Source organism: Ailuropoda melanoleuca, chromosome 12, assembly GCF_002007445.2.
Source record: "Ailuropoda melanoleuca isolate Jingjing chromosome 12, ASM200744v2, whole genome shotgun sequence".
Lineage (NCBI taxonomy): Eukaryota > Metazoa > Chordata > Mammalia > Carnivora > Ursidae > Ailuropoda > Ailuropoda melanoleuca.
In genome coordinates, this window is record NC_048229.1 from 398,926 (window position 1) to 420,395 (window position 21,470).

At 53.6% G+C, this 21,470-nt stretch overlaps 1 protein-coding gene across 1 annotated transcript in view; it reads left to right on the plus strand.

The window, feature by feature from the left end:
- Positions 1 to 21,470, plus strand: part of POLE (DNA polymerase epsilon, catalytic subunit) — a 41,188-nt gene continuing 19,718 nt past the window's right edge. Inside the window, 24 exon segments of the mRNA XM_034637892.1 lie at positions 1 to 210; positions 580 to 660; positions 1,073 to 1,117; positions 1,272 to 1,364; positions 1,673 to 1,827; positions 2,821 to 2,962; positions 3,090 to 3,170; positions 3,932 to 4,039; positions 4,349 to 4,459; positions 4,931 to 5,016; positions 5,313 to 5,432; positions 6,752 to 6,884; positions 6,976 to 7,089; positions 7,218 to 7,430; positions 7,689 to 7,796; positions 11,281 to 11,409; positions 11,484 to 11,586; positions 11,678 to 11,824; positions 12,218 to 12,363; positions 15,504 to 15,652; positions 16,852 to 16,944; positions 17,127 to 17,271; positions 19,825 to 19,982; positions 20,328 to 20,523. Coding sequence (XP_034493783.1) covers positions 16 to 210; positions 580 to 660; positions 1,073 to 1,117; positions 1,272 to 1,364; positions 1,673 to 1,827; positions 2,821 to 2,962; positions 3,090 to 3,170; positions 3,932 to 4,039; positions 4,349 to 4,459; positions 4,931 to 5,016; positions 5,313 to 5,432; positions 6,752 to 6,884; positions 6,976 to 7,089; positions 7,218 to 7,430; positions 7,689 to 7,796; positions 11,281 to 11,409; positions 11,484 to 11,586; positions 11,678 to 11,824; positions 12,218 to 12,363; positions 15,504 to 15,652; positions 16,852 to 16,944; positions 17,127 to 17,271; positions 19,825 to 19,982; positions 20,328 to 20,523 — 3,051 coding nt within the window. The 5' untranslated portion in view covers positions 1 to 15.

A 21,470-nucleotide genomic window follows, 5' to 3' on the forward strand; every position in this document is an offset into this window, starting at 1 on the left:
ACTGGGATTGCGGGAATGGATAGAGTGATGTTCAGTGAAGACAGGATTGCCCTCCTCCTTTCATTCAGGGATGATGGCTCCTCTTCCTCTGTCTCGGCTCTTAAGCGCCTGGAGCGCAGTCAGTGGACGGATAAGATGGATTCGCGGTTTGGATTTGAGAGGCTCAAGGAGCCCGGCGAGAAGACGGGCTGGCTCGTCAACATGCACCCTGTAAGCCCCTGGCAGCTGCACCCTCCCTGTGGCTTATGCCTTCGAAGAGTGGGTGGTGCGGGTGGAGGTGGGATTGTCCCTGGCTGTCCTCCTTTCTTCGGCATCACTGGGCTGTAAAGAGGCTGCTGGGAAGACGGAGCTGAGCGGGGTCCCTGTGAACCTATAACAGGTTTCTAAGAATGAGGGAGAGAGGGAGAGAAATCCTCGCTTGGAAGATGTTGCGATGTGATTCTTGTGAATGGGGAATGTTTATGTGGGGGTGGAGAAAGATTTCGTTTCTGTGCTCAGTTTCCCAGAGAATAGGGGCAAGAGGGTTCTTGTACTGCGTGGAGGATAACTTGGTGCCCGTGTTGACTGATTCTTTTGTAGACTGAGATTTTAGATGAAGACAAACGCTTAGTCAGTGCAGTGGATTACTACTTTATTCAGGATGATGGGAGCAGATTTAAGGTAAGCTCCTGAGCCCCAAGAAGCTAAGACCCACTCAGTGATGAGATGTACTGGGTCCAAAATGGCAGGTGTTCATTTAGCTGGGAGGAGAGTGGTTGAGGGGCTTCTGGTGTGCAGACGTCCGAAGCCTGTTGGGGACATGGGCCCTTGGAGCTGCATGGGTCACCACGTAAGATGTCATAAGAGACCCAGCTCGGAAAGACTGAAAGAGGAGTAGTTTTGTTTCTCTCAGACTTTTGTCCCTGCCGAACATGCAGGTGCTAATTCCCGACTGCGTCATCTCGTAAGAGATGTCAAGGTCAAAGATGGGTTGGGTCTGGGCTGCTTGTGGGTATAGCAGCAAACAGCCTGTCTTCATTCTTCTCCTTTTTTTCTTTCTCATTGCCCCTTAATGGGTTGGTGGCTCTTGCAGGTGGCCTTGCCCTACAAGCCATATTTCTACATTGCAGCCAGAAAGGTAAGTCTGTGGTCCATAGAATCAGGTCACATGACCTGTGCCTCATTTTATGGGGGGGCTTCAGAACTGAAAGCAAAGAGGCCTCTAGAGAAACACGCAAGGAAGACAACAGATTTTACTAAGAGGAAGTCCTTTCATTCTGATCTTGATTTAGGGTTGTGAACGAGAAGTTTCATCTTTCCTCTCCAAGAAGTTTCAGGGTAAAATTGCTAAAATAGAGACTGTCCCCAAAGAGGATCTGGACTTGGTGAGTATCACCTGGAACATCCAGGGTAAATGAGGCTGGTCTGCCCTGCCCTGGGGTGCGATGGGAAGAGGCCAAGTTTAGCACCTGTGGGATGGTATATGAATGATGGGGCTTTGGTGACTGTCCATACATCCTCGTAGAGAACTCTGGTGGTTTAGTTGTGCCACATGCAGAATTGGTCAAGATGCTTTGGACTTGCCAACTTTTCTACTCATGTATTTACATTTGAGTTGTTCTCCCGTTATTTTCTTACCCAAATAAAGTCCCTTTTCTCTTGAACTCATGAGCACGATCTCATCACTTCATAGCCAAATCACTTGGTGGGTTTGAAGCGAAGTTACATTAAGCTGTCCTTCAATACCGTGGAGGATCTTGTCAGAGTGAGGAAGGACATCTCCCCTTCTGTGAAGAAGAACCGGGAGCAGGGCCATGCCAGTGATACGTACACAGCTATGCTCTCCAGGTAAGCCTTCTCATAAGCAGAGCAGCCAGGCAGTCCACAAGGACCGTTTCCCATTTTTCCTAAGTTGACCAGATGGGTAGGAAGCAGGAAAACTCAGCAATGAAGTTACCTTAGGGATTGGTTCTGTTCAGTGTAGAAACACTTGCAAGCAATTAGGTAGAATTTCTTTTTTTAACTTTTAGTTTATTTATTTTTATTTATCTATTTATTTTTTTGAGAGAGAACAAGAGAGCGTGAGCGGGGGAGGGGCAGAGGGAGAGGGAGAGGCGGAATCCTACGGAGGCTCCACACCCAGCCCGGAGCCCAACGTGGGGCTCCATTTCACCATCTTGAGGTCATGACCTGAGCCAAAACCAAGAGGCGGGCCCATGACCAAGCCACCCAGGTGCGCCAGTGTAGGTAGAATTTCTTATGTGCTGCGTTTGTGTTAAATAAACGGTGGTTTCCTGGCTTGTGTTTTAGCTTACCTCTTTCTTACATAGGGTGGGTTTGTGGCTCCGAAGTTGAGTTGCTGTAATAATGTTGTGGATTCCCAGTGACACCACTTTTTTTTTTTTTTTTTAAGATTTATTTATTTTTTAGAGAGAGAGAGTGTGAGCATGGGGAGGGGCAGAGGGAGGGAGAGAATCCCAAGCTGACTCGCTGCTGAGCAGGGAGGGGAGCCTGATGCAGGGCTCCATCCCAGGACTCTGAGATCATGGCCTGAGCCAAAGGCAGATGCTTAACTCACTGAGCTGCCCAGGCGCCCCAATTTTTTTAATTTTTAACTTACATCCTATAAAATACATGTTCTAAGTGTGCATGGAATTTCCTGTCTGTGTCCTGCTGCTTGTGGGAAGGTGTCATCTTAGGTCATTGTTGAAGAAGGGCCTGTCTGGTCATCTCTGCCACCTCGATTTACCTTCTGTGTTTACTCCACGTGGGCTCTGGTCTTCCCCCTATTCCGACCCCAAGCAGAGTACAGTTGAGTAAACTGGCCTCTCTGTTTTGCAGTGTTCTGCAAGGGGGCAGTGTGGTTATCGACGAAGAGGAAGCCTCTAAGAAGGTCACCGACCAGCTGGACAACGTTGTGGATATGCGAGAGTATGACGTGCCCTACCACATCCGCCTCTCCATCGACCTGAAGATCCACGTGGTGAGGGGGCTGTCCCTTTTGGGCAGCCGCACCGTCAGGAGGTGACCCTGAAAGGGTACATCCGTGGAGAAACACACCTCCCGGGACAGACGCAGAGCCCTTTATTAATGCGCTACCCGTCCTGCAGGCTCACTGGTACAACGTCAGATACCGAGGAAGTGCCTTTCCCGTGGAAATCTCCCGACGAGATGACCTTGTTGAACGACCCGTGAGTACTGCTTGCATTTCCTCCATCCTGACTTTTCCACTTTTTTCTGGAAAGATCTCATTCGGTGCCGAAGGATGAATTTGAGTCGGAGATTTGTTTTTTTTTTTTCCTCAAGTACTTTCTTTAGAAAGTTGTAGAAAAATCTGTGTGTGTGTGTGTGTGTGTGTGTGTGTGTGTGTGTGTGTTTCTGACCGAGTATAATTTCCCTTTGTGCTTACTCATTGCCATGTGATGTCCGTGTTTGAGCTGGGCTGGATCTGAACATTTGAGGGAAAGCTCTGATTTCCGTTTTGGGTGGTTGATAGCAAAGTGATGTGGTGAAAAATGGATTCATAACCAGAAGGCCTGGGGTTAGGGATGGCTTTGTGTTCTTGGGCAAGTCTGTATTCCTGTTTTCTCATTTCCAAAACAGAGATGTCAGCTCTGTACCACGATCTCCTGTCTGGGTTGTCATAAAGGTCAAAATAAGGTCATGCATTTTCTAGCACGTGGAGACTCAAATGTTCTATAATTCTAGGGTTTTCCTATCATGGTCTAACCTCTTGTATGTGTCTAAATTTTTATACCATCAGTGAATCATGGCGTTCTTGATACAGCTCAGTCAACCCCAGAATGCCTGTCTCGTTTCTTTTGGAGCCTCTCCCTGTGGCAGCTTGACTTTCAGCAGCTGAAGGTGGAGGTGGTGGGTTGAGAAGACCACTGGGATCTCTAGAGCTCGGCTTGGTTTCTGTCCAACGTAATGAGACATTGTGTCCCTGCAGGACCCTGTGGTTTTGGCATTTGACATCGAGACGACCAAACTGCCCCTCAAGTTTCCCGACCCCGAGACCGACCAGATTATGATGATTTCCTATATGATTGATGGTCAGGTAAGTGGTTCCTTTTGGGATGTAAGCTTCGTAGGAGCAGGAACCTTGTCTCGTCCCTAAAACAGAGCAGCATCCACCCTATGCTTAGTACATTTTGGGTGAAAAATTAGTGAGTTGAGTCCAGAACAGTGGACAAACAAGCCATGCTCCTTCCAACAGAAGCTTGAGACACGTGGGGCTCTTCTTGGGAGAGCTGGCGTGCCTTCCCGTTGCTGTAATTCCTGTGGCAGGAGCTCCTGGGCTACGAGTGGAAGGTGTGTTTTGGCTTCGTGTGTCCTAACTCGCGCCGACGGCTCGTGTGCGTCCCAGGGTTACCTCATCACCAACAGGGAGATCGTTTCAGACGACGTTGAAGATTTTGAGTTCACCCCCAAGCCGGAGTACGACGGACCTTTTTGTGTCTTCAATGAACCAGACGAGGTAAAGAGGTGTCCCTCGGTGGGGCGCCGGGGGGGCTCAGTCAGTGAAGCGTCTGCCTTCGGCTCAGGTCATGATCTCAGGGTCCCGGATCGACCCCACGTCGGGCTCCCTGCTCAGCGGGGAGTCTGCTGCTCCCCCCCCTCTGCCGCTGCTCCCCCTGCTTGTGCTCTCTCTCTAGATCTATCAAAAATAAAATCTTTAAAAAAGAAAAAAAAAGAGGTGTCCTTTGGGATACTGCCTCATATTTGGGGTGAAATGGGAGGAAGAGGACTTGGCGCTCATGTAATCAGAACGGCCCCGTGCTGGACGCGGTGTTTAGCAGTGGCGTCCTCGTTCACACTGGAGGCACAGGGTGGATGTGGAAATGAAGCAATGACATGAGGTCCTGCTTTTCCTCAGCTTCGGGAGGGGTGCTAGGAAATAGCTCAAAGAGAAACAAACTCTCTGACAGCTAAGAATCATTGAATTCAGGGTCATCTAATCCAGAGATGGTTTGAACATGTCCAGGAGACCAAACCCACCATCATGGTCACCTACAACGGCGATTTTTTTGACTGGTACGTCTAATATCTTAATTGTGTCTGGTGAGTCTTAATTGTGGGTAACTAAGATGTGTTTGGGAGGGGATGTTGCTTGGCGGTGTGACAACGGTAAAGACGGAAAGAAAGTGGGAGAGGAAGGAGGGGTGGGAGGAGTGCTGCTTGGTGGCCTGAGACGCAACTCACCCCATTTGAGGAGAAGTGGGTGTGGGGGTTCCTGGGTCTGTTGGGGGTCTGCTGGGGACAATCTTCCTGTCTCCGAGAGAACTAAAGCGTAACTGCATGTGTGCCCGTCTGTCTGCCCTCATCCCTAGGCCGTTTGTGGAGGCCAGAGCAGCGATCCATGGACTGAGCATGTACCAGGAGATAGGGTTCCAGAAGGACAGCCAGGGGGAGTACAAGGCATCCCAGTGCATTCACATGGACTGTCTCAGGTGGGCCCCACAGCTCATCGTGCTGTCTCAGGAGGGCTTTCTGCGACTGGGGTCCAGAGCTCCCTTCTTGCACACACTGGTCCTGCCCACCTCCCTTTGAGGGAAGAAGGTGGCTTCTGAGAAGCAGCTCCCATCACCTTCGAGGACAGTGGTGGGTGCGGCTCTGGCTGGGTCAGGGGATGTGCTGTCTTTTGTCGTGTGCTCATTATTCCTTCTACTAGCAAACACATTAGTGTCAGACCCAGTGGGGAAGCCAGAGCAGAAAGGCCAGGTGGGGTGAGGTCTTGGTGCTGTGAGAGCCCCCCACAAAGGTGGTGCCACAGCCAGGGGTGTCCAGGCTGGAGATAGGCATTTGAGGGGGCTCAGAGTGCTGAGACGGAAGGCTGGAGAGAAGGGAGATCTTGTGGGCCTCCTGCAGCCTGTGGGGAGGTGAGTTTTGGGGAACCATTGACACATTTAAAGCTTGATCTGTCTTCTCGGCAGCCCTGGCGTTACGGTGCATGGGTTGGAAGGGGCAGGTAGAGTCATAATGAGGATGGGATTGAAGAGGGGTGGACTTAGGGATCCATGGACGGGGGGCCAGGGGCACGTGAGGCACAGGCAGTGTTGGTGCTCAGGGTTTGGGGTGGGTTTCCGGGGGAGGAAGCAGGCCTGGGAACCCCATTCACATGGGGCATGGTGATCGACGGTCTCTCGAGAAGCAAAAGGACAGGTGGGGACCCTCAGAGGAGGGTACTGGGAGGCCACAGGGGGCATTTCTGGGGAGGAGGATGGCAAGAGTGTGGAGGCCGAGGGAGGTGAGATTAGGTGCAGTCAAGAGGGAGTTATGGGTGCCAGGGACATAGCCGTGTCCATCGTGGGACTTGAGTTGAGGGCAGGATGTGGAGACGGGCACGATGGTGAGGGGTACAGGGTTGGCTTCCAGTTTCCATGCTGAAGGGACTGTGTAAGTAGAGAATGGGAGTTTAAAAATAGGGCCTGAGGGTGGGGGAGAGCAGGGCAGCCTAGCGGCACCCTCAGGACAAGCTGGAGGGGTTAAGGGAGGCCATAGGGTGCGGGGTCCCACCCCCCGTCTTTCTCCATGAGGGAGAAAGGGAGGGGTGTGGGGCTCGGAGGGTGGGTGCTGGCATTTGCTCGTGTTCGAGGGCACATCCGCAAAGCTGACTGCATTTGGGTGAGAGGCCTCCCGAGGGGCCTGCTTCTTGTGGGGTCTGTTAGGGCTGCGTCTCTCTGGGGTGCGTCCAGCTTTGCCACCTCTCACGGTTCTTGGACTTCATCCCGGGGTCCTCTCTGACCTTTGCTCTGGTTCTTATTCCCAGGTGGGTGAAGAGGGACAGTTACCTTCCTGTGGGCAGCCACAACCTCAAGGCAGCTGCGAAAGCCAAGCTGGGCTACGACCCCGTGGAGCTGGACCCCGAGGACATGTGCCGGATGGCCACCGAGCAGCCCCAGGCATGTGCCTGTCCTCACTCTGCCACTCCAGCTCTGATGTGGCCCCTCCGCGGCTCCTTGTTGCTCTGACTCTTTGATGTTCTGTCCTCAGACTCTGGCCACGTACTCGGTGTCGGATGCGGTGGCCACATACTACCTGTACATGAAGTACGTGCACCCCTTTATATTCGCCCTCTGCACCATCATCCCCATGGAGCCTGATGAGGTCAGTGCCTCTCCCGCCCTGCCTGCCGTTCTCTGCACGCTGCCCAGCAGAGCTGGTCCCAGGCGGCTGACGTGGATGCAGCCGCGGAATTGTGGCATATGATTTAAAGCCTGGTGTTCCCCCCATAGGTGCTGCGGAAGGGCTCCGGGACTCTGTGTGAGGCCTTGTTGATGGTGCAGGCCTTCCATGCCAACATCATCTTCCCCAACAAGCAGGAGCAGGAGTTTAACAAGCTGACAGATGATGGTCACGTGTTGGACTCCGAGACCTATGTGGGTGGCCACGTGGAGGCCCTTGAGTCAGGCGTGTTTCGCAGCGACATCCCCTGCCGGTTCAGGATGGTGAGCCCCACCCTTGCCTTCCTGCCGAATGCTTGGTGGGACCCAGAAGCCGCGAGGGCTGCAGCAAAGCCCTCACCCCTCTCTTGTCCTGGGGACTCCTCGGCAGACTTCTTTTGTCCAGCCTGCCCTTGACTAGGGCGCTGCAGGGCAGGCGCTTGGCTCCTCTGGAACGTTCTCTGCGGCGTCCTGCCGAGGCAGACTGTTGCTGCAGGGATATTTCCCATCTCACTTGTGTCCTTTCTTGGTTGTTTGCACTAGAATCCTGCTGCCTTTGACTTCCTGCTGCAGCGGGTGGAGAAAACCATGCGTCACGCCATCGAGGAAGAGGAGAAGGTGCCCATGGAGCAGGTCACCAACTTCCAAGAGGTAACGCTCCAGGGGGCCGCGAGAAACCATTGTCATGTGCCCTGCCTCGTAGACTGGCTTCTTTCAGTAGCGTGTTTGTTACGCATCTGCTGGTGCTGGTACTTGGGGCCTGAGACAGAGGACACAGGGTCTCGTCTGGTTGGGGCAGAGGACAGGACAGTGTTGTAGTCACCGCGAATGACCCGACTTAGGGAGGTTGGAGAGTTTCACAAGGAGGCGGAGGGCTCTTGAACCTGCTCTTGGAACATCGTGGTGGGCGGATGTGGGACAGAGGTGAGTGCTGGGTCTGAAGCTCAATTCAATGGCACTTTATTTTACAGGCAGTGAGGAGCCGTTGGTTTTTATTTTTTGTTGTTAAGGAGACTTTAAAAGTGCTGAGAGTCAGTTCCTACAAGTCACGGAGTAGAACATAGTGACCATAGCACCCATCAAATGATCGGTGAGAAAGCACCATTGACAGTGTGCGCCACGCCTGGAGACCCGGTACCTCCCTGCTTGCTGTCTGTTCTTCGGACGTGGCACTTCTCGGGTGTGTCTGTTAGGCCCTGCTCAGCACTGCGACGTGTTGAGTGACTCGTGGTTTGGAGTTTTTATCAGTTTAAGGATTGATTTGAAGAAACATCTCGTAACAGACTCACTAGACAGAATTCAAGTAAGAATGTGTGTGCGTCGTGTGCAAACTGTGGAGTGCTGTGCAGCTGCTGTCGGCTCCAGCTGCCGTAGGCCCGGGGAACTCTCAGAGGACAGCCTGTGAGGAGTGTCCAGGCTAAAAAGCAAATGTGAGTTAGCACCTCGGGAGGAGCAGACGCCACTCTGAGTTCGAAGCGGCAGCGTGAGACTGAGGTGTGCTGAGCCGAGGCCTCCGGACGCCTGGGGGCGCCCAGTACTGGGCCCCTGGAGGACGGCAGCGTGGCCTGCGTTGTCTGCAGAGTGTTCTGAAGGGCAGCCCAGGGCCCTTAGGAAAAGGGCAACAGGCTCATCGCTTCATTTCCCAGGGACCGTCCCGTCCCCAGGATGCTGACAGGAGGCGCCAGCTGGGGGTCGCGGCAGCGCTGGGCCTGTCCTCTGGGAACTTGGCTTCCTTCCCTTCTGCCTCCCCAGTAGCATTTCAGAACATGCCTCGGGGTGGAGAAGGATGGAGTGACTGTCGTAATGATCATTTCCTAGAATTCAGTTAGGACGGGACGTTCTGGCGTGTCCTGTTCTGTAGGGCAGGTACTGTTTCTTTAGTCTTGGATTCGGACGGGTTCTGGTGTGTTTTTTATCTTGACTTCTTTGGAGGGTTTTAAAGAGTTTTTTAATACTAAGGGCAATTTTGCGTTCAAGTGATTTTTGTCACATGACCACCAAATTTAACATATTTCATAAAAAAAGATGGCTACTCTCCTGGTTAATCTTTCGTCTATTTAGATGTGTTTCAGTTTACTCCTGACGAAAGCAGAGACGGGCGAACTATAGCCCCCGACGCCCGCATAGCCAGTGAGCAAAGAATGGTTTTTACATTTTTAAAATGTTATTAAAAAAAAGAACGTGTGACAGAATGTATAGCCCCAAAACCCAAGGAATTTATTATCTGGTCCTTTATGGAGGTTTGCTGAGGTATCCGAGTGACTTGTGGTTATACTTGCAGATCTCAGATTGGGGTTGCGTCGTCGGTGTCCTGTACGTTTCATGCAGACTGAGCTGTTCAGTTAAGTATGTGCTCGTGCTCTGATCTAATTCCATGTTACATTTTGGGGGTGGATAAAAACACATGACCGTCAGAAGCCACTTAGCTTTAGCCCTACGTAATTGCACTGACTTTTTACTTTTTGGGACAATATTTGTGTTTCTGGAGGTTCTATTGGTTCTTTTTCTGATGTGCTTCACTTTTTTTTTTTTTTTGAAACTGGACTCTTGCTTTAGAGTTTTGGTCTGCAGTATTTTTAATTATGCTCGTTTTCCCACAGTTACCCTAGGAGATGTATTCTCTCAAGTTCTCAGGGGCCTCCTCCTACTGTGTCTGCTCTCAGTCGTGGGGGTCATGGGGGTGTTCTTCTCACGCTCGCTCTGTGATTTGGAATGTGAATTTATACTCCGCAGGGAGTCTCAGACGGCCCGCCAGGGGCCGTCAGGTACTTTGATGCGGTTTCTGGCCTGGGGTCCCCTGTCCCGTGGTTTCTTGGCTGAGGGTTCCCAGACCACAGACTTGTTGGAGGGACCAGCCTGTGGTGCCAGGTGCTCAGGGAAGACTTTCTCCAGCAAGAGCCAGAAGAGATGTGATTCTGCTGGGCAGACGTGTTCTGGTTTATCCTTTCATGGAGGTGGGCCCTTGGGGGGTTCTGTGTCATCTCCCTGTTGTGTGCAGGTTGACTCGCGCTGAGGAGGCATGAGAAATGTGTGGGAGTGCTCACAGCGCGGGCCCGGCCAGCCTCGGAAGTGCCTGCATGGGAGGCTGGGAACTCGGGGCTCAGGTTCTCACCTTTCTTGGACAGCAGCGCCTCGTGAACCTGACTCACTGTGCAAACACCGGTTCACGCGGAGCACCTGCTCTCCTCCTGGGAGTCTGAGTGCGGGTGTGTGCGGGCAGAGGAGCTAAGTGACCAGCGCCCAGTCGGAATCCTGGGTGCTGGGTCTGCGAGTGTCCCGGCGCCACGGCGCTTGGCCGCAGCACTCGGCGCGTGTTGTCCTGGTTTGATGCTGGGAGAATTAAGCTCGTCCTAGCTGGAGCCTGACCTCCTTCTGCCTCTGCCCCACGTTCCTTTCCCTTGGCTGTTTGAGTTCTGTGAGTCACTGTACCTGGGGAGTGGTCCTGGGGACCCTGACACAGGCAGGGCCTCTGCCAGGCATCACTGAATTAGCTCACTGCCCTGGTTTTGAGTCCACTCTTTGCTTTTGCCCTCTGAGGGTCCCTTAGAAGCTCAGTTCGGCATTTACAGGGATAGTTCTTGTGTTTCATGCAGGATATCTAGGTGTTTGGGCTGAGGAGGGGTTTTTTGGCTAACAGCTCGAACAAATCTGATTCTGTGGTTTATAAAGTACTGCTGGAGACCGTCTTGCACAGAGGTTCAGAGCGTAGCGTTTGGGCTGTGGGGCTATGGCTGAGCCCCCGCTAACCTCTTGAGTGGTCTCCTCTGTCAGGTGAGGGGTTGCTGAGGCTGGGGTGTCCCGTGCGCCCACCGTGCAGGCACGAGTGGCACCCAGGAGGAGTGCTGTTCATACTCTAGCCCAGTCCCACACGCGCTGGCAGTCGGCCCTGCCAGGCAAGGCTGCAGACGGTGTTTCACGGTGTGCCGCCAACCCCAAAAGGTCCTCTGGCGTAGAGGCTGCTGCTCCCCGACATGCTGTCCTGCTTAGGGCTCTGTCTTTTCCCGGGACGTTCCTGTACCTCCAGATGTTGGTGGCCATCATCTGCCGCCTTCTGGGTCCCACAGTGCTTGCTTGTGACCATCTGTACAGTCTGCAGTTTTTGTCTTGGGCGTCACTCCTTTGTCCTTTCTCCTAGGTGTGTGATCAGATTAAGACCAAGCTCACCTCCCTGAAAGATGTTCCGAACAGAATAGAGTGTCCCCTTATCTACCACCTGGACGTGGGGGCCATGTACCCCAACATCATCCTGACGAACCGTCTGCAGGTGAGACAGATTCCCACATCACAATGGAGCTCTTTCTGCCCAGACCCTAACTGATCCCCTCCTGCCCGCCGCAGCCGTCTGCCGTGGTGGACGAGGCCACCTGTGCTGCCTGTGACTTCAACAAGCCCGGAGCAGACTGCCAGAGGAAGATGGCCTGGCAGTGGAGGGGCGAGTTCAGTGAGTGCAACCCCAGGGCAGGGGCAGGGTGGCTCGGCAGGGAGCAGGTGCGCGGGTCCCTGTCACGGACTCCCCTCTGTCACCCTCCTAGTGCCAGCCAGCCGCAGCGAGTACCATCGGATCCAGCACCAGCTGGAGTCGGAGAAATTCCCTCCCTTGACTGCAGAGGGTCCGCCCCGGGCCTTTCACGAGCTGTCCCGCGAGGAGCAGGCTAAATACGAGAAGCGGAGGCTGTCAGGTGAGTGGTTTCCAGACATGGTGCCTGCTCTTACTTGGGCCTCAGTTGGGCTGTGCTGGTAGGTCACAGCCTGAGGTCAGTTAGACTAGATGTTGCACCAGATGAGATCACTGTGAACTGGTCCTTCCTGCAGCCTTTCTTTATTTTTTCGTCAGATGATGACTTCCCCTTCCTGTGCTCTTGGGGAGTTTGGCCCCCTCGCATGGGGCTGTCCTCTCTTTGATGGGATAAACGAGCACGTACCTTTCGGACTTCTCTGCTCCTTCGTGCTAACCCGGGAAAGCTGCACTTGTTGGTGTCTGCTGCTTCCTAGCTTTCTCTGGCCTTGTCCGGGAGGCCTGGCTGCCCCCTGCGTGGAGTCTCTCATGCTCCCCTCTCTCGACTGTGCCTCAGATTACTGCCGGAAGGCGTACAAGAAGATCCACGTGACCAGGGTGGAGGAGCGCCTCACCACCGTCTGCCAGCGGGAGAACTCTTTCTACGTGGACACGGTGCGCGCCTTCCGAGACAGGCGCTACGAGTTCAAGGGTCTCCACAAGGTGAGTGTGACCTTCGTGAGGTCGGAACAGAGCCTAGCTTCTGAGATGAGAATCCTTGCTTGGTGCTGTCTGGGCCGTTGTGACTTCCCCAACTAGGATGTGTGGCTCCCAACCTCTGGGCTCTCGTGCATTTGCAAAGTAACAAGTGCGCAGTTGTTTTTAGCTTTGAAGAATTAGAGACCTGAGGCCTTGGAACCGTTCCGAATGGTTGCTTTGGAAGTATTTATTTAGAGCAGATGTCAGCATGCTATGGCTGGGCGGGCCATTTTTATAAATAAAGTTTTATTGGAACTGAGCTGCGTCCCCCTGCAGTTGGAGGTGAGCAGCTGGAGCAGAAACAGAGGCCACACGAATTTGCCAGCCTCTGATGGGAGGAGTGGGAGGCTGATTTACTGACCGGTTTCATCCATCAGGATCAAGGAAGGTACATAGCAACACCTCAGTGATCAGAACAAATAGTTTTATACTTGAGCAAACAGGGTTCTTTCTTCTGAAAGACCTTCTTTCACTGCTGGACTCGGTACGGTCCCTGCTCTGATAGACTCTTGTCATCACCTTTAATTATTAGTACCTTTTTTGTCGTTTTGTTGTTGTGATAAATGGACCTAAAACTCAACGTTTTTAAGTGCACAGCTCTGCGGTATTGGGGGCATTCAGACTGTTGTGCGGCCACCCCCATCCCTCCCCAGAACTCTCCGTCTGACGGAACTAAAACCCTGCATGCATTTAACAGTAACCCCCCCATCCTACTTTCTGTCTTGGGGTTTAACTCCTGTAGGGCCCTCGGGTGAGTGGGACCACGCCGTGTCTGACCGTGACCGGCTCATTTCCCTCAGCCTCAGGTCCTCGAGGTTCATCCACGCTGTGGCGGGCGTCTGGCTGAGCGATAGTCCATTGTGTGTACGCCCCACATTTTGTGCACCTTCGCCTGTCCACGGGCGCTGGGTCGCGTCCATGTTTTGGCTGCGTGAACACGGGTGTGCGGATACCTCCTCAGGTCCCTGGTTTCAGTTCTTCTGAGCGTGTACCGAAGTGTCATTGCTGGGTCTTACAGTAATTCAGTATTTAATCTTTTGAGGAACTGCGGTACCATCTCATTTTGTTTCAGTTAAGTAACTACTAAGTTTCTCGTTGTATCTGCCTCTCTTCAGCGAGCACTAAAGTGTGGAGTGTGTTTGTCTCATTCTTCGGAGTCCGATACATTACCTGACACATCGTAGGTATTTAGTAAATATCTTACTTGTTTTGTTCTCTAAATTTCAAACCGTCAAGAAAATTTTCTTTTCAGGGGCGCCTGGGTGGCACAGCGGTTAAGCGTCTGCCTTCGGCTCAGGGCGTGATCCCGGCGTTATGGGATCGAGCCCCACATCAGGCTCCTCCGCTATGAGCCTGCTTCTTCCTCTCCCACTCCCCCTGCTTGTGTTCCCTCTCTCGCTGGCTGTCTCTATCTCTGTCAAATAAATAAATAAAATCTTTAAAAAAAAAAAAAAAAAGAAAATTTTCTTTTCACATTGGACGGGGAGTTGGCTGAAATATTTATGGCCTTCCCTGTGTGTCTTTGTCAGCTGCCCTTACGAGGGGCCTCTTGAGTAGCTCTCGTTACCCCGAGTCTGGTTAATACAGACACAGGCCTGGCTCCTCATCCTGGGACATCTTGGTCTCGGGGACAGCCAGTCCCATCACAGCACCCACCCCACCATCCCTGCTAGTGAAGACTTGCTTCTTCGCAGTGAAGCAGGTGGAGCTGATCTGCCTGTGTGAGTCTCACCCCCATCCTGGGGGAGATGTCCTCCAGCCTTGCATCCCAGAAGGTGCGGCCTGTGGGTGTGAAGGCCAGGTGTCACCATGTGCCCCCCTTGGCTGGGGCCCCACATTCGTGATCCATGGCTTCTGGTCTGATGCAAATTCCGGAGAGCCTCTCATTCATTCCAGATGTTCATTGTTCTATGCCAGGTGCCCTCTAGGTACCGAAGTGCATTAGCTGGGAGAGTGAAGGTGAGATGTAAAGCGGAAAGAGAAACGTCAAATGTTTGACCACTGTGACAGCATCAGGGACAGACATGCAGCTCGGCAGGAGTGAGTTCACGGGCCCCTGTGCCAGTCACCCTTCCACGTGGGCAGTTCTGTGGACTTTGACAAAAGTATACGATTGTGTAATGACCGCCACGGTGAAGAGAACATTTCCATTACAACCGTTTAGAGTAGCGCAAGGCCCTCGTTAGCTTTATCATGTCTGTCTCAACACGTGGTACGGGATCCGATAAGCAGGTGTTGGTCCATCAGCACGCTCGTGAGTGAGTTGTTGTCCTGAGATGATGTTGTCTCTGTTGGTGTGCGCTTTGCTCTCTGCCTGTCGGTGCTTTCTGAGTGCTCTCGTTGGAGGAGGCCTGTAAGTCAGCTTGTCCACGGCGTTACGTCAGAGTCAACTGCATAACAGATGCATATTGGGAGACCCTGGGCCTCTGGGGTGGCGTGAAGCCACTTCCTCTGTTGCTGGTCTCAGATTGGGTTTCCTTCGTTTCTCTAGGTCACTGTTGGGTTCTGGGTTCTGTCCCAAGAGGCTGACGTTGCCCCAAGTCTCAGTTGTTCAAGTGGGTTGCTGTCGTAGTTTCCCCTCGTCCTTGGTCTCACAAGAAGTAAAAATGTGATGTGAATGTGTTCCTTTGTGCTGAGAACTCGTTTCAGGACATCTGCCGTGTACCAGGCAGTGCTAGGTTACCAGTGAATCGGGCCATGTGGGAGCCCAGTGTGCGGCTCTGGCCTGGCCGCAGGGTTGTGGGGTGTGCAGACCTGGGAGGGCGTGTGCATCCGGTACCCTTGTGAAGTTCCTAGGGGCAGTAATGGTGTTGTGGTTGTGCAGAATGTCTTTCCTCCTAGGAATTGTTGCTGGAGTCTTCGGGGGGGTCGGGCCTTGAGACTGCACTTCCCACTGGCTGTGCCCGGACAGAGAGTGGGACAAAGGAAACGTGGCCAAGGGCCAGCACTGGTTTTTCTGCACGCGTCTGCGGTCTTCCGTCGTATCGGTTTTTGAAGTTCTCTGTAGATTTAAATTTTCAAACCATTAAAACGTTGGGCCACTGACAACGTAGAATGTGGGCTTGAAGAACCCAGGAGGTGACCGGTGTCTGTGTGGTCGCCAGGTGTGGAAGAAGAAGCTCTCCGCGGCCATGGAGCTGGGCGACGCGGCCGAGGTAAAGCGCTGCAAGAATATGGAGGTCCTGTACGACTCGCTGCAGCTGGCACACAAGTGCATCCTCAACTCCTTCTACGGCTACGTCATGCGCAGAGGGTACGTACGCCCTGAGTCCCCGGAGTCGGCGCCTGCAGGCCTCGCGCTCAGGGAGGCGGGAGACCACTGACTAGGGCTGGGGGGCGAGGGGCCGAGGGGCTCGGGGCTGCAGACGTGTCGTCTCCGGGTCTGGGGCTGCAGACAGTGCCTTGAGAGTTTCCGGTATGTTTATGTGACGAGGCTGTGGAGGGGGTCCAGGCGGTCACCAAAGCAGCACCGTGTGACTGATACGGGGTGTGAAGTCATCTGAGGAGTCAGGAAGGCCAGGAGTGGGGGGCCTTAAAGCCAAGGTGGACTGTTTCTGACAGACACGGGACGAGGTGGGATCTGAATGGCGGCTGAGGGCCTTGGAGGGAGCGGGTCTTGGAGGCCTGGCCACTGTGGGTAGGGGTCGCCAGGACAGTCAGTGTGGCGGCTCTTGAGAAGAAGGAATATGGGCACTAGAGGTTAGGTTTGAGGGAAAGTCATTTTTTTTCTTTGTTGCTTTTTTTTTTTTTTTTAAGATTTATTTACTTATTCCAGAGAGAGTGTGTGTGTGCTCACGTGTGTGTGTGCGGTGGGGGGGAAGGGGTGGGGCAGAGGGAGAGAGAGTCCCAAGCAGACTTCCCGCTGAGCCTGGAGCCCAACGTGGGCCTCGATCCCATGACCCTGAGATCATGACCTGAGCCAAAACCAAGAGTTGGACACTTAACTGAGTCACCCAGGCGCCCCTAATTTTTTGTTGTTTTTGATGGCAGAGAAGGAAGGGTGGAAAGCAGGGCTTGAGTGGAGTCCCTAGGGGCAGGAGGGGCGGGCCTCAGGTCGCCTGACGCCTCCCTGTGAGACCTGGTTTGGGGGCAGTGAGGCAGGCGTCTGGCGGGAAGCCGAGGACGTCTGTGGGCTTGTGTTTTCCCTGAGAAGTCAGGATGAGCGTGGGGTCTGGGAGATGGAGAGGGCACGAGATGGTGCTGGGGACCATGGCAGAGGGCTCACGGGGACGCGCGGCCGTCTGGTGCTGAGGGAGCTGCTGCACTGGCAGCCTGCTGCGTCTTCCAGCCCTGGGCCTGGGAGGCGAAGAGTGTCCCCAGCATGGAGCACAGTTCCTCCGTGGGTCTCCCGCCCTGCTTCAGACGTCCCCTTCTCCTTGTCCTCCTGACCTCCTCTAGTGACCCTTCGAGGGGAGCCCCACCCGCCCCCCAGGCTGTGACTGTCTTTCTCAGGGCCCGCTGGTACTCCATGGAGATGGCAGGCATCGTCTGCTTCACGGGGGCCAACATCATCACCCAGGCGCGGGAGCTGATCGAGCAGATCGGGTGAGTGCTGCACTCTGGTCAGCCGCCGGGAGCAGGGAAGGCTGGGGGCAGGGACGGGGAGCGAGTGGGTGGGCCTTGTGTTTCGCGGGTCCGCGGCCAGGAAGGGCCTTTACACCAGGTTCTCCCTACGTGGAGGCCGCGGTCCGATATCCATGTGGCCTAGTTTCTCTCTTTCTCTGAAGGAGGCCCCTGGAGCTGGACACAGATGGAATATGGTGCGTCCTGCCCAACAGCTTCCCTGAAAACTTTGTCATCAAGACGACCAGTGTGAAAAAGCCCAAGGTGACCATTTCCTACCCCGGGGCCATGTTAAACATCATGGTCAAGGTGAGCCTTGGTCTCCAGGGAGGGCCTACCGTCTGGGCCTGGATTCCTGGTACCCCCACTCTGATGGGGATCTGGGAGGGGACGGTGTTGACTCTCATGCTTGCGTGTTTCCTTCTGAACATCAGACCAGCCTGCCTGTGCCGTTCGGTCTTTCCTGTAACCCGAGGATCTGTACAGAGCGGCCGTGCTCGCACTGGAGTGAGCCTTCCCCCGTAGCGCAGCGTCCGACTGCTGTGCTTTTAACTTTTGATTTTGAAATAGTGTTAGACTTACGGAAGAGTCCTGACAGTAGCACAGAGATCTGTACATACCCTTCAGCCTGCGTCTTCTACTGTTAGCATCTGCACACCGTGGCACAGTGATCACAACTAAGGGGTTCACGTTGACACAACACTGTAACCAAGCCAGGGGCCTTATTTGCATTTCCCGCGTCTCCCAGGCTCCATGCTGCACGTGCTGGTCCTTTCTCCTCAGTGTCCTGTCTTCAAGGAGAACTGGCCTCGTGCTTATTGACCGCATCTCATTTGGATTTGTCTGTTGCTCCTGTCATTAGGATGAGGTCGTTAGCATTTTTGAAGGAATGCTAGAGGTGATGTGCCCGCTGTTTCATCCTGTTGCCGCTTGATGTCAGGATCTGCACTTCTGACCGCCCCCCCATCCCGCCCACTGTCCCGCTCACCTTCCTGCTGCTGCAGGAGCAGTTATCGAGAACACACCCTGGGGGGGAGGTGTCAGACAGTCTCGCCGCCTGTTAAAACTACCAGAGCCTTGGGGCGCCTGGGTGGCTCAGTCGGTGAAGTGTCTGCCTTCAGCTCAGGGTGTGATCCCCGGGGTCCTGGGATCGAGCCCCGCATCGGGCTCCCTGCTTGGCGGGGAGCCTGCTTCTCCCTCTCCCACTCCCCCTGCTTGTGTTCCCTCTCCCGCTGGTTGTCTCTCTGTCAAATAAATAAATAAAATCTTAAAAAATAAAACAAAAAAACCTACCAGAGCCTTGAAGGAACATTGGAGGAGATACTTGAGACGATGCACATGTCCCGTATCTCCCTAGTTTTCACTGGTTTGAGTGTCTGCTGCTGGTTCTGTGCGGCTTTGCCCTTCCCGTGCTGGTACGTGTATTAATTGGAATCTTGTAAGGAAGCCTGACCACCGTCCTTCCCCACTTACCCGCTGCCTAGCCATGTACTTAGTGGCGTCCTGTTGTGTTTCGTCTGCATGTTCCTCTGTGGCTGCTGGGGGCTTCTTCACATTTGCCCACGTATTCGAGACACATGCCTCTGTTCCGTGGTTTGGGTTCAGGTTTGCACTTTCTTTTTGAGTAGCACTTTTTTTTTTTTAATATTTTGTTTATTTATTTGACAGAGATAGAGACAGCCAGCGAGAGAGGGAACACAAGCAGGGGGAGTGGGAGAGGGAGAAGCAGGCTCATAGCGGAGGAGCGTGATGTGGGGCTCGATCCCATAATGCCGGGATCACTCCCTGAGCCGAAGGCAGACGCTCAACAGCTGTGCCACCGAGGCGCCCCTTGAGTAGCACTTTCTTACTTCCTGGCCTGTAAGGTGCTCCCACCTCATCTTGAGTTTCCCAGTCTTGGCCCTGAAATCAGCCATTTCTCTAAGGAGCCAGGTTGCTTTTACTGGAGAGGGTGTTAGAAACCAAGGTCAGGTGCAGATGCTCCTTGCTGCTGGGTGTTAGTGCTTCTAGCTACTCTCGGCAGATCGAGCCAGGAGAGACGTGATGCCTGATACCCCCTCGCCCACACACGCATCTGGATTTATTTCTCTGTCTGCGTGTGCACTTTAAAATAGAGAACGTGAGTCCACAGTGATCTGTCCGGCCCCAATCTAGTCCCCTTTCCTTATTAGCAATTTCTTTCTCATGTGATGAGAAGCCTGTCCCTCATTTTCTTGGTGTGTTTATTTGTTGAGCCCTAGTGTGTGTGCACCGTGGCTTCGGGATTGTGCCGTCAAGTGCAGTGAACTTACCGGCTAAGGCTCAGTGTGTGTGTGTAGCTGTTTCCGTCTTTGGTCTGCACTAGCCTGTCAGGACAGGGTTTGCCAGAGTGACTTCAGTTGGAATTCAGCAGGATTCTACACAGAATGCAGTTGGGCTCATGTCTCCTAGTCTGCGGTCCCTCTGGGGGTTCCTAGTATCGGCTGAATGCTTCACTCTTGATGGAGTGCAGTTCTGTGGGTTTTGCCCCACATAGAGTCATGTCTCCACCGCTGCAGAGCAACACAGAACGGTTCCTAAGTGCTGCTCCTTTATCGTCAGCCCTAGACTCCGGCGACCCAGTGTGTTCTCTGCAATAACGCTCCTGCCTTCTCCAGAATGTCCTGGGAATGAAAACAAGTTGTATAAGCTTCTGAGCTCCCCAGAATGCATTTTGGTTCACCTACATCTGACGTGTGTCAGAACTTAACCTCTTTCTCTGGCTGAGTGGTGTCCATTGCACAGAAGAGGCCCAGTTTGCTGGTTCAGCCAGTCCTCAGAGGACAAATGTCAGTTCCAGAATGGTTGGGAGTGAGGCAGCCCCCGCTTCCCTTTGTTTTGCAGGAAGGCTTCACCAATGATCAGTACCAGGAGCTGACTGAGCCGTCCTCACTCACCTATGTCACCCGCTCAGAGAACAGCATCTTTTTCGAGGTTGACGGACCGTACCTTGCCATGATCCTTCCAGCCTCCAAGGAAGAAGGCAAGAAACTGAAGAAGAGGTAGGAATCCCATAGCGTTTGGGTTTGGGAAGAAAATGAACAGATGAGACTTAATAACCATCCAGGAAGTGGACCAGGAGGCCAGAAGGGAATAGTTCTGTTTTTCGACCTTTTTGATTCCATTTGGAAAGGTGTTGTCAACATGAGCGCTGCCAGCTCTGCTCTCCACCTGTTAGATCTGGTTCCACAGGCTGCAGGCCCTTACATCGTTCTTCTGTCAGAAGCACGAGCCTCCAGGCGGAGAGATGTTTGCTGCCTGGCAGATGCTAGAGGAGAGGGTCGGTCGGAGGGCCAGTGGCGCGCAGCCAACATCCCGTTGACTGCCGTGCTCGCCTGTGGTTCCAGATATGCCGTCTTCAATGAGGATGGCTCCCTGGCTGAGCTAAAGGGCTTCGAGATCAAGCGCCGAGGGGAGCTGCAGCTGATCAAGATCTTCCAGTCCTCCGTGTTCGAGGCCTTCCTTAAGGGCAGCACGCTGGAAGAAGTGTATGGCTCTGTTGCCAAGGTGGCTGATTACTGGCTGGATGTGCTGTACAGCAAAGTAAGGCCGCCTTCCTCCTTCCCGGGCTGCGAGGGTCCCTGGGCTCCTGGAGAGCAGGGTGGGTCAGGGCTAACTCTGACCAACCTCCAGGACTTCTTTAGTTCCGGTGCCTCTGGAATCCCGTGTCCAGTGACAGAATGCTATGAAGGGAACAAATGGCACAGTGAAAGCAGCTGTAAGAGATAATTTACCAGTGATCGCATCACCTTCTCTGGTTTTCAAAATCCTTGTAGGCCTTGTAAATGAGCATGTATTTCCCACAGTTTAAGCAACAGGGCTGGCTTCCCTTTGAAAATATCTTCTCAGGGAATTTATTGTCTCTGTTGCTCGTTCGTCTGTATTTCATCGCGTTTGTGTTACTCAACTCACAACTGTCCACTACTGTCGGGTGTCAGATAGGCTTCTGGTTTCCACCTCTGTAATGTGGCCTTGAACGTCTTTGTACAGATGCTTTCCCTCCTCTCTTGTGTTGTTCGCTAAGAGGAGGGTTTCCGAGTGAAAGAAATACGGGAATATCCCGGAACATTTTTCTGCCTTCCTCTGCTTTGTGGGCCGCTGTAGCTCGGCATTTTGTCTTGTTCTGTACTGTTGACCTATACATGAGAGTAAGCACCAACAGAGAGAAACACACGAACAGGAGCAAGCAAATCTTACAGGATGTCTGGGCCAAGAGGTCGGGGTGCGGGAGCAGTGGGGGCCGGAGGTCAGAGGTGCGTGTGTGCGTGGAGCAGGGGGGGCCGGAGGTCAGGGGTGCGTGTGTGCGGGAGCAGGGGGGGCCGGAGGTCAGGGGTGCGTGTGCGTGGAGCAGCGGGGGCCAGAGGTCAGGGGTGCGTGTGTGCGGGAGCAGCAGGGGCTGGAGGTCGGGGGTGCGTGTGCAGGAGCAGAGAGAGCTGTTTGCTCTCAGGCCCCTCCGAGTCCTCGTTGCTGAGGGCTGCCTGGGCTCCGCG